Raw genomic sequence first — 14,221 nt, 5'->3', positions numbered from 1 at the left:
AAATAAAAAAATAATTTGTTACTATAACTTTTACATAAAGAACGTAAAATTGCTTTACAAGAAATATAATACTAAACAATTACCGTCGCTTTCATCTAATTACAAAAGATACATATGCAGCAATGTGTTATTTCATTAACAGAACCATTAGACTCGAAAAAATAAATATTATTTAAAATCTTTTTTAACTCAAAGTAGCTTTTACATTTTGTAGTTTCATAAAATGGCGTGTATAAGTATGAATATATTATTACCGTAATATATTACCGAAAGGAACAGAAATAACCTGAAACTGCAATCATAGCTCACTCAAAACGAATCCGCAATTATTCTCACGTTACAAGTAATCTGAAGAGAGAGGACTCGAAGCAGAAGGGATACAAACTTTGTAACACGCGAGGTAGAAATAATATCCTCTTAATTGGAAGCTCCCAATTGGCCAATTAAACGACGCGCTGAAACTTTTGATTGACTCAAAACCTTTCCGTGTCGTCCGGAACTCTTTCGAAAGGGCAAGAAAATAATTATTGCTCGCTATCGCGATACCCGTTCGCGTGTTGATTTACTTTATTTAGTGTATCGCTTCTTTTTCGTCCCACCTGCTACAACTAATCAAGGAATTTCGCGAATCTCATTCGCGAAATCGAGTAGAAAATAATAGTATAATTTTCGAAAAGCTTACGGAGTCGTTCAACGAAATATTTATCAGTATGCAAGTCAAGCTTCATGAAAAAAGTTTAATTGGAGATTAATAAAGCTCTCTTTCAGTTTTTGTAGAAATTCAAGTTTTTTATCTTTTTTAAATTGACGTTGCAAAGAATATTAAACAAAAAAGAAGATTTGAAAAAGTGATTTTATATCTGATCATTTATTTTTGTCAATGTAAATTGCAGTCGTAGACGTGATTATCAAAGAACTATTTATAACAATTATATAATAAATATTGATAAATAAAATGTCAGATATCAGTACATTTTGTATAATTATAATGAATCAACTCACCAATCGTTCTATCTTATTGTTAGCTACATACGCTGTCAGCTGTACCTAAAGAAATCAATATATACATATATTTTATAATAATTATTAGGAATTATCATTTTATGCATGTTGATTAATTACGTATTATTTAACGATTATAATTTTAAATGAAATGTAACTACGTACAATAAATTACGTAAATAATTCTCAAATTATAATAAATATTTTCATAAATATGTATTTTAATAAATATTTTCAAAAAACTAAAATAGTATTTAAAATATCTAAAAAATACAATTGTAATTATGTATGTACATATGTATTCTCATAATTATGTGAGACATGTATTTAATTAATTAAAAAATAATTGATATTTACTAGCTAGGATATTGCTTTTATTACTGTTTTTTACATAACAGCTTTTTACTACTGTTTCTGATCAAGATTCTATTTTAAATTGCTTCGCAACAGCTCCATCGTCAGTACAGACCAAAAGTCTATTTACTGATATAACCTATTATAACCTATTTGGATCTACAACCGGACAATCGACGAAACATTATTAAGTACAAATATCCGCGATAAATAATACATTCCGACAATCGCTCATTACTTTAATTGACATTGCTAACAAAAATTTGCAATCCTTATGCAGTTTTACTCCGTGATTACTATACACAATTAAACAATTTATGTTTCACGAAGCGTTAGCACTTTGCATTCCGAAACCGAAGTAGCCTCGAACCAGACTCCACCCGGATAAAAGCTTAATAGCCGCGCAATCGTGGGATGGCGCCACCCCCCCATCATTTTTCTCGCCTAAATAACGGAATTGACGCGCAAATTCCGCGGCTCCTGCCTAAGTAACGGAATGGCGGATTACGTTTCGCAAAACGCGTAAATTTAATCGTGTATTTTATTGATAATAGTGCATAATAATTGTAAATTTTTATCGGGAGTGCCGATTAAAGTGATGTGCGATTGCCGGAGTGTCACTCAATGAGTGTGCAGATTTTAATATCATGAATATGCAAAGTAATTCCTACATTTACTTGAGAAAATCTATACACAATATATTTTTGCTTAGATAGAGCATGAAAATTTAGTTTGTCGGAAGTGAATCAGGTAAAACGTATATATGCGTATTTGTAACTGAAACATTAGCGCGATCGCCAGAACAATTGTCGTTCGTCTCACTTGCTCGAAATGCGTATGTAGTGTTAAATTAATTGCGAAATGTGTAAAGTTATAATAATAATCGGGATAGTTATGTGCGTGGGCGCGTTGCAGCACGCGTGGGGATGCATTTCGCAATATCGCGTTGTAGCAACTTCACGATTTTCGCATAAGTGAAGTGTACGGATTAATTTTCGCGTAAATGAAGTTACGGATTAATTTTCGCTCGTAGTGTGAGTAGTGAATAAGTGTGGCTTCCTGGCATTCATTGATTCTTCGACAGAATTAAGGCGAAGCAGAAGGATTTGAAATGGATTCTGCAGCAGGCACAGCGAACTGCAATATCCTAGCAGGTAAATACAATTATTTATTCATTATTTTTAAAATATGTACATTACTATGTACATTACTATGAGAACACATACATATATAATCACACAATTTACATTTATTAAATGCTTATTAAATTATTTGAATATTTATTAAAATGCTTTCAAAAATTTATTAAATATTATTTTAAAATATTTATTTATGCAATTTATTGAGCACATAATTATAATCAAAATAGAAACAATTAAAAAATATGCATAATAATCAACATGTATGTAAAATGTATGATAATTCATTATAATTAAAATATATATTAATTTTTCCAAATACAGCTGAGATGGCGTATTTTGCTTTAGGATACAACGAGTTGATTCATTCTCATTATATTTATATAATTATACAAAATACTAATATTCTCTGCTGTCGTTTTATTCATGAATATTTATTATATCATTATGATTTAATAGTTACCTTCTCATTAGCGATATGTGTCGTTTTTACAAATAAAATATAAAATAACTTTTCTATTTTAACAGTAAAAAATTTCAAAATTTGCACATAAGTATACAATTTGTGTCAATGCATTCATACATTCAATAATAAAATTACCAAATTTTTAAAATAAAAATAATATAAACATATATGAAAAAAAAGATTTTATAGAGATATAAACCATGAAAAGCTGAATTTAAAAAATTACTATTCTAGAAATATTAATTTTGAATATGTAAGATTAAATTTAATTTTAATGCATATTAGTATTTTTTACTTAATTATATAAATATATTTAATGTATTCATGTTTTTGCAAATGAGTAAATTGTTAAAATACAGTTATAGATGCACTTAATCGGTGCAATGGAAAAGTTATGATTATTGATACAATTATTTGTACAGTAATTTATTTGCTTTTATGCAAACACATTTTACCGTACAAATCTTTCTTCACCAAGCGTCATAAAATTTATCAGATTATTTTAACTACTGCCTGATAAGAAATGCAAATTATCATCTTTCATTCTCACGAATGAATAAAATATCACATTATCGTTACTTTCATTTTTCAAACTGTCTATGAATCTAAAAATTCGTAAATTTTTAAGCAATTGTTTCTCGCAGCTTAACGACAAGTGGAAAGAGAAGTTGTATCTCAGTTATACACTTTTTTTATTCAATTAATATAGAAATTGTTTTATCAATTATTTTTGGCATTATTTGTGACACACACAAAAAGTATTTAATATATAAATTGTTAATGTTTTATTATATATATAAAATATAAAAATATAAAATAAAATATTTCTTAATTATATGAAATATTTAATATAATTCTTTCTACTTTAATGTAGTATTTTTTAACGGCAATACAAAGAAAAAAATATAAAATTTAATATGATATAATTATCTTGATAAAAATTTTATGTAAAAATAATTATTCAGAAAAATCAATACATTCAATTTTTACTTTTCATGCCGTTATTACACTCAATTACTCGTGTAACAATTTAGACAAATTATTGACGTCGCAAGTGTTATCGTAAATTAATTATTCTATGATTTGAAATAGAAGACATTAAAGAATGTCAAATGTGTTATATAACATTGCCAAAAACGATCTCTGAAGACAGCAACTGTCTCAAAAACTATGCATCTGCTAGATTCTTTTCCCTTTCACGGTTTTTCGCTTTTGTATGACAAGTCGCGTTGCGCAACAGCATGACAATACGATTCGATATCCGGTGAAAGGAAATTCTGACATCTCCCTTTCGCTCGCGGCGGGACGCGTGATAAGATATGGTGAAATTCTTACGCTGCTTCCTCGACGACCGTCGCTAAAAAGAATTCCGTGCTCTTGTCGTTGGAGATGACGACGACGGGATCAAGAGGCGTCTCGTCCTCATCCTCGTTGCTGCCGGAAGCGGTGTTTGTTGGTTCCTCGATCCCAGGTGCCACCAGGGCGGCCGCCCCCAGCGCCGTTTCCGCGAACCTTGCCACAGAATACCCACTACGTGATCTTAGTCAAAAGCCTCTAGAAAAGCCTCTACACCTATCATGCACTTCCTCGTTTTTCCGGCATCCCTCAGCATTAATCCGGCAAGTAGCGTATCTACCATGCACAAAGCGATGATACGCTTTTTGACAGCACCTGCAAGATCCTGAGTGACAGAGCGTCGCTGTTTCTTTTTTACAGTAAAGGTCTCAAAGGATTGCTGCTTATCTAAAATTTGCTACGAGACAGTGACCAAATATTATGACAATTAACACAATTTTTTCTATAAATTTATATAGAAATTTGTATTTTTTTAAGAGAAAGAGTTATTCAATATTTAAAAAGCTTAGAGACATGTAGACAAATCCAAAGCAATTTAAAAATACTAACAAATTTTAAAAGACTAATGGCGAATTTTGTTGAATGTAAAATATTGGTGCAAATGGAAATCTATTATACTAAATTCATCTAATTGCAAAAATATGTATAAGCGACTTGTTCATTAAAATTCAACATATACATATTCTGCTAAAACAATATAACAACTTGTACTCCGCATCTCATTTGTACATGCATTTCATTATACACAATTCTCATTAATATATACATATTACTGCTTATATTATATGTACATAAACTATTACATCAATTTATACACGGTAAACTTTAGCGTGCATCAATGTACATTAATGCATCCAACCGAATTCGCTGTTTTACAATCTTTCCCGCAATATTACAATTCACAAATTTTAATAAAATAAAATATTTTTTTTTAATGTTACTGTCCAAACTTTAGTCGTTTGAATAATGAAGAATTACGTAAACGACACACACATTAAATTTTCTTCAATTTATATAAATGGTTTATCATTGCAAAATAATTCCTACGTTTAGCAGAAGACCGTAATTTGAGACTACCTTCATAAGCTTTATCGATGCTGCTATCTGTAAGCTAGAAATCCCACTGTTAAACTTCGCATTGTTAAACTTTAAAGTAGGGATATCCACGATACAATGCGACAGACAACGTCAAACAGTGTGTTCGAAAATCGCCTGCTTATAGTGCGATGCAGCATTTTCATAAGTTACATATCCCTCTATATACATATATGATAAAGTATACATCGCGCGCGAATAAATTTTTTGCAAACAAAGATCCCTATACGCGAAAAAATTTATTTTCATACCTAAATACGCAAATTTATTTAACAATGTTTGGTTTCTAAATTTTTTAAATAATATTAATAAATTGCTGCTAAACTCATAAAAAATAAAAAAAAAACATTTTGGGAGAACATTTATTTTTATATTTTATCAATAATAGTAACAATTCAAGATTTAAAACAAAATATAGTGGGTATTTATAACAAATAAATTAACGGGCGATTGTATTGCTAGCGTTTGTTCTACCAAAAAACGCAATTAATTTGTTAAAATTTGTTTAATTAAAGTTACTTTAATTATATACGCAATACTTTACAGAGAAAGCAATTTTATGTAAAAGACTTCATTATCGATAAATTAATACGATCTTAATTAAAATCAACATTCTACCTTTATCTCAATTTCAATAGCAGCAACGCAAGCAATTTCGATTTTGCGTCACTACATAGAATAATTATTAATTATGGTGGTCACTGGGGTAAAATCTAATAAAAGCATACATAATGAACGTCAGTCCGGGATAAGATATGCGTGCCGCGGCAACAGGATCCGTGCATTAGATTGCGAAAGTAAATATCAACAATTCCGTGCTTTCGACCGAATTTCGGACCGCGCGATAACAAAGTCGGTAAAGGGACAACGTGGCCAGCGTGAGTGCGCGCGGGGGATTAACTGGGATGCCAGATTATGTCAGATACATTGCACCCTGGGGAGATACCAAACGCGCACGAAGTTACCAAATTGCGACTGCGGCTGTAAACACCTAAGTCTAATTTATTGTTAACGGCTAAATGTCACGCGTCATTGTAAACGGGAGCAAATTAAGTAGAACTATTCATTCTCTTTCAAGTTGCGTTATCCCCAATATTTATTTTTTAATATTGCAAATGATGCAAATGAAAATTTTGGTGCATTTTTACAAACTGACTAGGATTGCATATCTATAAAAAAATAATATAATACAATACTTTTTTTTTTAATACGGAGACTTGCAAAACATTTTTAAAAATTTAGAATAATTAACATCTGAAAAAATTAATATGTACATTAAGGTTAGTTAAATTTATTAACGCTAATCGATATTAGTAAAGCTAGCTAAAATATCAAACTTTTTTTTTTTTTCATGTAGTGCAAAATTTTCTGACTGATGCATTACTTTATGTCATACAAAATAAAATAAGAATCATAATGTAATTCTTATATTTTGAGTTAAACGACATTTTCCGGTGCTGTGCAACAGCAACCTTGCTTTTTGGCTGCTTTTCCCCGAGTACGTACTCCGCGTTTAAGCGCTTAAATACTTAAAGATTTTCTGCACTCTTCGTTGGAAGGAAAGTAAACAGGAGTTTGTGTTAGACAGTTTCGTTTACCTTCGCGGCACTACCATCGAGTCTCAAGTACTTAACGAAGTACCTTAATATTTTTCAAAAATCCTTCTTAGGTAGAAATGTGTCAGATATTTACGAACGTATAATGTCTATAAGCTGCATATAACTATAAGGTTCTCTCAAAAGTATTGCCCTCTTTCCCCTCTTCTATATATAAACTAAACATATAACTTTTTTAAAATTCGTAGTTGATTTTTCTTGAATAAAACTTTGATTAAACACTTGCAACTTCAAGTTATAATATATTAAAACTTTAAGTTCGAACATTAAATGTCTCTTCAACTAGATTGAGAAATTAAAATTTCTTTAAAGTGAAGCGGCTAATAGAAATATAAGATCTTGTTGTCCACCGTCAAATTGTATTTTTTTTAAACTTTAATTTAACATTAAAGTCATTACTTGTCCTAACTTATGCCACAATATTTTTAATAAAAAAGAAGTAATTGTACTTTCTTGTTGAATCGCGTAAAATGAGAACATATTGTAAAACGACGAACAAATGTTAAAATGGGAATTTTATTCCTCTAAAACTATCATCGCGATACTTTGAGGTAAATAATTCTTATATCGAATTTATGAGCTGAGAATAGCTTTATATGCGGTTTCAATGCATCAGTAAATGGTTGCACATAAATAAATATGAATACTTGTCATCCTGGTTTACGACGTCACGCGTGGTGGTCGTGCGAATTTTATACAGTCGCGGATATTCACGTTCCATGAAAAATATGCAAAGGCAGTAAAATATCGCGAATGTGTTGCAATTTTAAATTGTGCACGCTAGGACAATCGTATTAGCCTTTTTAAAATACTGATAAAATTCACTATAAATGCTATTTTATATAAAGTAAATTAAACTATAATAATAATTAATAATGAAAAATGTTTTTCTTGTTGCACAACATATTTTACAGCACTTGTGCAGCAGTCTTTTCATTTTAATTTGATCAACTTTCTAATTTGGTTTATTCACCACTCTTATAAATATTAATCTAACGCGTCTATTATGAACATTAAACGTCAATATTTTTCTCGATAATATTCAATTCACGCGGACGTTAACGAGAATTGCACGCGGAGGACAAACGAGAAAGATGTAACAAGGTGCACGCTTTAAAAGATGCAGGCAAAAGACCGGCGATTAAGCCGCGTAGAAGTAGTTAGCTATTCAAGACGGCTGGCTCTCTCGTCAGCACGACGGAAATGAAAGCACGTGCGAGCAGAGGCGTGCGAGAAAAGCGAATTATCCGAGGATGTTCGGGACTTAACCTTCGGTCACGCCGTCTCTCAACCTCGCGCTGCTTTGCCAGCTGCCGCCAATCTCCGCGAGAAATTGTCTCGTTGGAATGCAAACCTTACGCGGTCGCGAAAATTGAAAAGAATCGTCGCACATCGAGCACGCGACGTGCCCTAAGTGGAGATGGCCTGTCTTCGCGCTTATCACGCCAACAAACGGACCGGATAACGTCGTATAAGAGGACGTATGAATAAATTTCCTCGCGTGACATTTCCCTGCGGAACAATTTCTCACAGTGCCGCGCGGATCACATAAATCAATCTCGATTTAAAAAAATAATTTTATACATAACGATTAGATGGCTGCAGCTTGGAATTTTAATTGAGAAAAAATCATGAATCCAAAATTATGTCGGGCGATTAAATAAAAATTCACGGTCCATCTATAAATATGAATGTATGTGGAAATATATTTTTATATATAAATAATAAAATGTATCTACGTATTATGTAGATAATAATACGTATTTATGTGAACAATATAGCATCTATATTATATTATATATAAGATAGATTTTTTGGATACAATTTACTAAATTATTCTAAATAGTCATCCTTGCCTGCAGAGTTAAGGATTCAACACTCCGAGAAAAACATATGAAGGGAAAACACGAAGAGTTAAAAATCCAAGAATTTATAGACCTACACTAGCACGAAGGGTCGAGAATGTAATGGTTTAAGGATGCATGAAAGTACATGTATACATAAAAGTCTTATAAATCGTGCGCTGCTCAATTTTTTAAAGCAATTGCCTGTACTTTGAGATTTTTTATTGGAGAGAAAAACGCAAGAAACAAATGCAGAAGAATAAAACTAGATAAAAATATGTTCTACAAATCTGATTTATATTTATGATATTAACACTGTTTGTGATTATATTTCAATCTGAGTTGCATTAAAATTATATGCAAAATCACATGAAGATATAAATACGTATGCCATAATAAGAAAACAAATATTAATATACGAGCATATATATTTGCATTCATCGCATGCGAAAGCAGCAGTTTTGTCAGTAAAAGATACAGCATTACAGTTCATACATTTTCTATGTATGTTTCACGATAAATAAAAAATATGCATAAAAATTTACCATGAGACGAGGATTATGTTCGTTTCTCTAAATGTTTGACATCATTGGAAAGATAATCACAAAATTAAAATGAAAATTAAATCCCCATTCTCCAACTGAATAGAAAATACTTAATTACAAAATCGAATATGTGCATAAATTAATTGAAGAACGCCTGCAGGGCGGAAAAAAATTACGAAAATTGATCGTTTCTGCTGTAACTTTTACAAAACGAGTTTAACTGGTTAAATATTTAACGAGCAATTTGTGCAGTCGAGTACTCACCTGCGCGTGTGTGCGATATTCTCGATTATGCTCCCCGGTTTTATATCGCCTAAATTCGGTTTTCTGCTGGCACGAGCCCGCTTCGCTCTGTTTCGCAACGCCTGAAACGGTCAATCGAAAACTTACATTGTTACATAAATCAGACGAGGGGTTGCGAACGTAAGACACAAATGTTTAACATAAATCTCTGCGTGAGATTCCTACAGATAACACTCGAGATGTGTTATCGAGCACCTATCTGCGAGTAACGAGATTTATTTCGACAGTTTTACGGAAGGAAATCTTCGTGCCGCTAAGCATTCTAATATTTCCCTGTAGATTTAGCTGCATCGAAAATAGTTTCATTTCTCTTGTGTGAGTTTAAAAATCTAGGATTATATATTTCCCGATATTCGTACCTTTTTTTTTACGATAACGCTTTTGAAAAAGACATTTTCGTACTATCGTATTTTTTTCAGAAATAAATCCTCCAGAATAATTATTATAAAACAAAAAGAAAATTTAATTAAGCTTATACATTTCTTTCTTCCTATGATAATACAATAATGCTCATAAAACCAATCGATAAACTGTTAACTATAATATAATATAAAGTACTTAAAATATAATTAGATCAAATCATACAAAATAAGTTTCGAGAAAAGCAAAGTTATTGCTTTATGATTAAAAAAGTATAAATGTAGCCATTATTAATTTCTAAAATATTCTAAAATAATATTAAAAACTTTAGTATAATTTTGTAAAAAATTGTTTTCCCCTCTAAAAGATAATGTAGCAATTTTTTATAGATTTGTTTTAAAATTTGCTAAAACTGAAAGCTTGGTTTTGCTGTGTTTTAATATTTTATATGATTATTTTTAATGAAGCAAAATTTATATAATTGATAGTAAGGCTTTTCAATGATGCGCTCTGTAAAGAATTCACGGGTGTGAACCTGTGATATAACATCGCACGAATGACGCAGTAACATTATATTGAAAACAAAGGCCACATATCAATATTATTACGGTATTTCGCAAGCATTATCCGCGTACAACTGCCACAAGTATGAAATTAACAGCCCAATCGAAATACCCCTTGCGCTACAAACGCAGGAATTGTCCAACTATTCCGTATTTACGATCAACCGCAATATAATAGCAACCGCTGTATAAACCGCAGTTCACTTTGTTTTATCTGCCTCAGGATTAACCGCAGAAAATTTCAATACAATTTTTATCATAAATATGAAAAATTTGATATACAAGATGTCTCAAATTAACTGTATCACCATATTAATAGCAGATTTCTGAGGTTTCTTACACAATAAAAACATAAAGATCAATATGCGACGTGTCTGATTGTAAGCGCGTGATTTTTTGACAATATAGTTTATCAACTTTAAACACTTTTTATTTAAAAGTTATTGCATTATATCTCGATATTTTGATATGAAATGTTTTATTTCCAAATAACTTCAAGAATCTACCATTAACAAGTGACACGGTTGATCTCTGATATTCTGCATATACTTAAATTCTATAGAAGTTTTCTTATGGTAAAATTCGCCATAGTAAATACTTCAATGTTTAAACAACACGTGTTAAACGCTTAATTTCTAAATTATATAAATTTGTGCACGCATTTAATTTTATGATGGATGTTATAATTATCAATTAAATTATATTATAGTTTTTCTGTATATTTGTATTATTATATTTTCAATCTTGTAATTTTACGGCAAAATAATTTTAAAAAATTCCACCGTTAGTACAACAAAGACGGATTAATTCTAGTGACACCGCGGCATATACGTGACAATTAAATTACGAAGACAGCGGACAAGAGCCTTCACAAGAGCCATCTCTCATGCAGCCAATTTCGCGATCAGTTCACGTTCCTGAACTAATCACAGAGATAAAAGAGGCGCGAATAAATTTTTGCCCTTTTGTAATCGAGCAAGAGATAATTCCCTTTGCGTCTTGTCACCGACGTGCGTGCGTCGATTCAACTACAAAGACAGCTATCGATTTCTTTTTCTGGAGTGAGATCTTTGAGGATAAATTTCACCGCGCTCTTTGTGCAATTGCCATGCTTTAAAATTCAGCTCACACAGATGTGATTTTAACATCGCACATTTTATTTAAGGTTTTATTGCAAGGTTAAATTAATTTCACAAATATTCCACTAATTACTTTCACAAATTTCATTATTAAATTGCAAATTTTTAACTATTACATTAAATTTTCTCAACATTGTTTGCGGCTTACATTGGCAACAATGGCTGTTTATAATCTATACATTTGTTTAACGCGCAATTTCGATTATCCGTGTGATTTTATATTTTCCGCTAGCCGGCTTGACCTTTCGATATTAGTATCTCTCAACCTATCGAGACAAAACTTATTCTTTTATGTGTACTATGTACATATAATAAGAGATTTAGTCAAGTTTTTATAATTTTTATCACACAATGAAAATTCTGACTTCAACGAGGAACAATTTTCCTTTATTTTAAATTGCAAAATGTAATCACACGACTGCTGTGCGTATTAATATACCGGTGACAAAATAATGACCATGTTGTTCGCGTATCTTTTAGCTCTCTTAAGCACGCGAAAAAATATAGGATCATACGACGGCATATTTATACGTGTTGCCGCAAAAAAATCTCATCGCTCTCACCTTGAATATATTGTAGTAGAGAAATACCATGATGATGCAGGGTATGTAGAAGCTGGACAGACTCGAGTAGATGATAAAATCCGTATTGTAGAACAGACATTGGTCCGGTATCCGGTCGGAGGTGTTATTCAAGCCTAGGACAATCGGACTGCCGATCGCGGCCGATATCACCCAAACCAACAGTATCGTCAACCATACTCTTCTATTGTTCTTGTGCCTCGCGTACTTTATCGGCTGGGTCACCGCTATGTATCTGCAATTCAAATTGGGTTCGTGTGCGTTACGATTCCCCCGCACGGCGGGCATTATATTGTCCGTGCAAATCCAGCGACATTCCCGTCTCATCCATCCTTCAGAACTCGCGTCTCGCGCGCCATAATTAAACTATACCGTTATCACTTTGGCCAATCGTTAGTTTTAGCGATATTCATTTCGGAGAGGACAAGAAACTTTAAATTTTAATTTATATTGTAAGAAAAAGATAAAAGGAGGAAGAAAAAAGATGGGCAGCACAAAATCACTATGAACCCGTGAACTTCACTTCGCGAAGCGTACACATCACGGACTAAGGAATAGAGGGACGGAGCACAAGCTGTACCGGGGGAGCACGTTTGCGGCGGGGGGGGGGGGGGAGCCGCCATATTTGTTTAGTAATCACCACACATAGAACTCACTATTTGCGTATGTGTGAGAAATGAAAGTCAGATCCTGCGCACAATAAACAAAATAGGAAATAGAAATAGGAATAATTATTAAATATTAGAAATAAGAAATTGGAATTATTTATTTTAAAAATAAAAAGAATAGAAAAAATTAATGCATGAATTAAGAAATAAGAATTGGAACTAATTAATATATTTTATTCTCTTGTTAGGTGTAAAATAATTTCTCTTTTTAATATTAAATGTTTATTGCTATTTCTAATATTTTGTCTACTGTATGCAGAGCCTCAGAGTAATAAAAGTTAAAGTATTTTATAAAATTTGTAGTACAACAATAATAAAACCGCCTAACTTCTTTACGCTTGTCACTCGTTATGTCTAGTGGCACCACTACACGAGTGTAATTATGTCACAGACACAGAATCTCTGTGTGAGAATCGCTACATCAATATGGCGGAAAGCAGTCCCCCCCGCACGCTTGAATTACCATCCCCTCTCGCCTAAACTAGGACTTTAGACTCGGTCCCTCTATTCCTTAGTCCGTGGTACACACGTACGCGCCGCGAGATTCTGACGCGTCTTCTCAGACACTTGTTCTTATAGGCTTGACTCGTGGACAAACGACAATCGCACAGTACTAAGAATTATTGGCCGCTTATGGTCTCGCGAGTGCCTCATTGGTTGCTAGGATCACGCAATCGAGACATGCAGGATCTTGTTTTCGAGCAACAGAAAAATTCATGCCCGATAGGCTTTTCTGGAATCTAGTGTTTTCTACTATAGTATAAAATATATTTCAATTTTAAATAGAAATTATTTTATATACAAATATATAATTAATGTATGTATATCTTTTATCTGCTGTAAACTTATTTTTTATTAATTAATTAAAAACGAGCATTTCCTTAAAATTAGCTTTTAATACGTACTTCCATTGCTCGTGGAAATTTGTGATCGATTATATAAACTTTTTGCAAAAGAATAAAAAGACCATTACAAAAGCTAAACTATTTTCAAGCCATTGTAGTCGAGGGATTTCCGAAGTTCGGAAGAGATGGTATAAAACAATCTTAAAGCTCGAAATTTCTTTGCTAACTCTTTCAAAATGTCCTTAGTTTTGGTGTCATTTATAACTATCTATCATTATGTACTGTAAACTCTTTCAAGTGAAAAATGCGCATTTAAATTGTTACTCACGCTTGATTTGTACATTT

General features: G+C 32.0%; 1 protein-coding gene across 10 annotated transcripts in view; it reads right to left on the bottom strand.

Annotated features, from left to right (window-relative positions):
• Dop2R (dopamine D2-like receptor) overlaps positions 1 to 14,221 on the bottom strand; it is a 208,827-nt gene that overhangs the window by 9,750 nt on the left and 184,856 nt on the right. For 8 of the 10 annotated variants that reach the window (XM_067350175.1, XM_067350172.1, XM_067350174.1 and 5 more), the window contains 3 exons: positions 12,346 to 12,598; positions 9,682 to 9,782; positions 4,297 to 4,491 (listed from right to left, as the gene is read on the bottom strand). In XM_067350175.1, the coding sequence (XP_067206276.1) occupies positions 4,297 to 4,491; positions 9,682 to 9,782; positions 12,346 to 12,598 (549 nt within the window). The remainder of the gene's footprint in view (positions 1 to 4,296; positions 4,492 to 9,681; positions 9,783 to 12,345; positions 12,599 to 14,221) is intronic. The other 2 variants (XM_067350177.1, XM_067350178.1) reach the window with 2 other exon arrangements.

The sequence above is a fragment of the Linepithema humile genome, chromosome 2 (assembly GCF_040581485.1).
Source record: "Linepithema humile isolate Giens D197 chromosome 2, Lhum_UNIL_v1.0, whole genome shotgun sequence".
Classification (NCBI taxonomy): Eukaryota; Metazoa; Arthropoda; class Insecta; order Hymenoptera; family Formicidae; genus Linepithema; species Linepithema humile.
Note: the sequence above shows the minus strand (reverse complement) of the source record. Positions and strands in the feature narration are given on the sequence as shown.